At 39.9% G+C, this 3,761-nt stretch overlaps 1 protein-coding gene across 1 annotated transcript; it reads left to right on the plus strand.

Moving 5' to 3' along the window:
* Nucleotides 1-2,262: 2,262 nt before the first annotated feature.
* LOC141069280 (olfactory receptor 1G1-like) lies at nt 2,263-3,213 on the plus strand. The gene has a single exon (XM_073558734.1). It carries the CDS (start codon nt 2,263-2,265, stop codon nt 3,211-3,213), a length of 951 nt encoding a protein of 316 aa, XP_073414835.1.
* Nucleotides 3,214-3,761: the final 548 nt, after the last annotated feature.

A 3,761-nucleotide genomic window follows, 5' to 3' on the forward strand; every position in this document is an offset into this window, starting at 1 on the left:
CCAGCAATCTCAAGTCTTTTGCAGCTTCTAACAGATTTCCCTCCAAGATTATCCTGTGTTTAGCACCATCCATCTTCCCATCAACTCTTATCAGTTTCCCTGTCCTGCTGAAGAAAAGCCTCCCCACAGCATGATTCTGCGACCACCATGTGTGATGGTAAGGATGGTGTTTTCAAGGTGATGTGCCATGTTAGTTTTATGAAACACATCTTCTTCCACATACTGGCTGATGCTCTGTTCAGACGAGACCAAAGAGGAACTTTTGGACCTAAATGCCTGGAGTAGGTTTGTCTCACTGTACAACAACCATAAACATATAGTCAGAGCTACAATGGAATTGTTTAGATCAAAGAATATTCCTGTGTGTGAATTACCCAAAGTCCAGACCTAAATCCCATTGAGAATCTGTGGCAAGACTCAAATATTGCCAATCACAGACTCTTCCATCCAATCTCACTGACCTAAAGCAAGTATGCAAAGAAGAATGGGCAAAAATTTCAGCCTTCAGATGTGCAAAGTTGGTGGAGACCCTAAAAGACTTGTAGCAGTTTTTGCAGCAAATGGTGCTTGTGATAAATCCACAATTCACCACCTCTCCTGACATCACTATTACAACAGAGGGATCACGCAGTATGGTCTCCTCACTTGCACTAATGTGATGTCCTTCACCCCTTCAGGACATGTAAGATCAGCTTGGCACAGGTTTACACAGGCACCCCTCTGTCTATATGAGCCCAGGAAGGCACAGGGAGTGAGAGAGCGTGGCCCACATAGCTGTTCCTGTCGCACAACACTCTCTCTCAACACTGACATCCTGAGAGGTACACTTCACTAGCACAAGAGAAACAGAGCCTTATCAGCCTGTATGGGCTGCCACAAATTCCTTGTTAGATATAAGCCTGGTCCTTTAACTGAAACTAGCCCCGGTAGCATAAACAGTTAAACCGAGAAACTGACGTGTGAATTCGTGGATTGAGATAAAATAGTAGCCCAAGGTTAAATTAATATATGCATAAATATCTTTAATCTTCTTAAGGGCAAACTAGACAAAACACTATACACACATAGATTGTACATATACAATGATCAGATAAGAATACAGGAGGTTGTCAAACGGTATAAGCAGATGAAACATGGTATTTACCAGTTTGATGTTCACCCATGCGAGCAAGGGAGCATGATTTTATAGTTCCTTACAACACATTACACGATGTGACCCCCTTTAGAAGTGAACAACAAGCATGACAATGAGAGAGAGCGAGCTTATGGCCTTACACAAGCCTTCAACCCCTTGGTTGGTCACACCCTTTTCCACCCCCAGGCTGGTCCTTACACCCCTCCCTGGATATTTGAAGCTTAAACTCTCAAAATGTATGAAAGATCCCAACTTCCCAACTGAAGGTCATAGGGTGGCGGTTCTAGCGCCATCAGATCTCGTCTGGCTGTCATTATGCTTGGAGATGAAACATGGTTTACTACCTGGCTTCTACTAGCTGATCTGCCTATGTCCCCACCCTGGGGTGCTAGAATGGAAGGAGACCCTGGATAGCATTCAGACCGTTCCTGAGATCTTATAAAAAGGAACTGGTGTACAGCTAAGATGTGCAGTAATTCTATATTCTCCTTAAAACTCTTTATGAAATCCTTTCGGACTGGATGAACCAGTACACAAGATGACCCCCCTGTGGAGACCAAGCTGTCATAAGCCTGGATACTAGCTAAGCTTGGAGGCGTTGCGAGTTTTTACTGTGGTGCAGGTGAGGCTAGATCACCTTGTGAGCCAGGTGTCCCGCTACAACTAGACATGCTAAATGAGGATTGGGTAATAAATGGGTAAAAAAAAGTTGATCATCTTAACAAATAATTTTGTTTATACATATGCCATGTGTGTATGTATATGTTATATATGCTTGTGTGCATGTTTATACACTATATATGCATGTGCAATGCTTATTGTGTGCATAATGCAAATTATATCCCCAACACAGGAATTACATTTTTGCTTTCCTGCAAAGGTTATCCAACCAAATTGCATTTGTTCTGATTAATCAGCTTACCAAGAAAATAATTTGCAGGACTGCACCGAGCTGACTGGTTCACAAGGAGTAACCATTGGATCACTAGAGATGACCACATGACTGGTCTGTTTGTTTTTTCATTTTTGAATATTTCATATATTACATGTAAAAATCAATATTGAATTAGGTTAATATTGTATTTTAGCATTTTATGCAATTTTTCTAGAAAGATTAAAAAATACTAATGACGAATGAGACTTCTGTCAAATATTTTTACATTTTGCCATTTTCTGGAGAAACAAGGAATAAACCATTAATTTCTACTATCTTCTTCCTGATATATTTGTTCGGAGTTCTCATCAATTCCGCCATTATCACAGTCATATGTCTGGAAGTTCAGTTACATAAACCATTGTATCTCTTTATCTGTAATTTATCCATTGTAGACATATTTTATACATCGGTCACGGCTCCTAAATTACTGCACATGTTATTATCCGGGAATCATATTGTTTCCTTCTCACAATGTTATACTCAGTTGTACTTTCTATTAGCTGTGACGACAGCCGAGGAAATTCTCCTCTTCATTATGGCTTATGACCGATATGTCGCCATCTGCCTCCCGTTACATTATCATCAGATCTTAAGTCGGAGAAATTGCCTCCTGATAACTATTGGGATTTGGGCGGCTGCTGTCTTAAACTCTTTAATATTTGTAATCTCAGCTATGAACATGTCCTCCTGTCAGTCCAACCTCATCCACCAGTTCTTCTGTGATTTAAAATCGCTAACAAAGACCACCTGTACGGGCACACTGATGTTTTTTGTAGTAACCGGTATTGAAATGTTGATCTTGGCATTTACACCCTTTATGTGCACTCTTATTTCTTATGTTAACATTTTCTCTGTCATTTTCAAGATGCCGTCAAAAGACGCCAGAAAAAAAGCCTTCTCCACCTGCTCATCTCACATCACTGTCATCTCTCTGTACTATGGGGCAGGCATACTAGGATATCTGATTCCACCTTACTCTGATGTTCTGGATTCTGTCTTTAGCATAATATATACAAATATAATCCCCATAATAAATCCGATCATATACAGTCTACAGAATTCCAATGTACAATCGGCATTGCTGGGGTTAATGAGGGGAACGTGTTGCTTCAAGAGAAATGTCAGTCACCAACATCCGTGAGAACTGGTAACTGAGCAGGAATTGAAACTCAAACACAAAATATTCAAAAAAGAACCACTGGGGGATATGCACACCCACAAATGCTATAGATAAGAAAATGGAAACAACTTTATTGACAAAAATGTTAAAACAACCTGATGATTCAAGTCATTGTACCTGGCTGTATATTTGGTGCTATACTGGACACACTGTGGGAATGATTTATACAGGTCTCTTTACTCCCTGATTATCATTTATGTATTTGGAGGGTGGGACTTCTATGGTTTTAAATATGTTTTAAAATATTTGTCAATAAAGTTGTTTCCATTTTTTATCTATAGTATTTGTTGGTGTGCATATTGTCCAGTGGTTCTTTTTTCCTCTTTCACAAGTGCAGCTGTCACTGATATTGCAGCCATTTGATTTATTTAATTGATTGGTGGTGCGCCTACAGGTCTTTAACCAATACAATCAGTATGCTCGAAAACTCCTCTACAAGGCTTTGTAGAATGTGGGGCTGAGAGTAGAGAAGAACAAACTTGTTCGGAAAACATTTGCCAATCTCAAAT

Source organism: Dendrobates tinctorius, unplaced genomic scaffold (assembly GCF_039654945.1).
Source record: "Dendrobates tinctorius isolate UK_male_01 unplaced genomic scaffold, ASM3965494v1 ptg000257l, whole genome shotgun sequence".
NCBI lineage: Eukaryota > Metazoa > Chordata > Amphibia > Anura > Dendrobatidae > Dendrobates > Dendrobates tinctorius.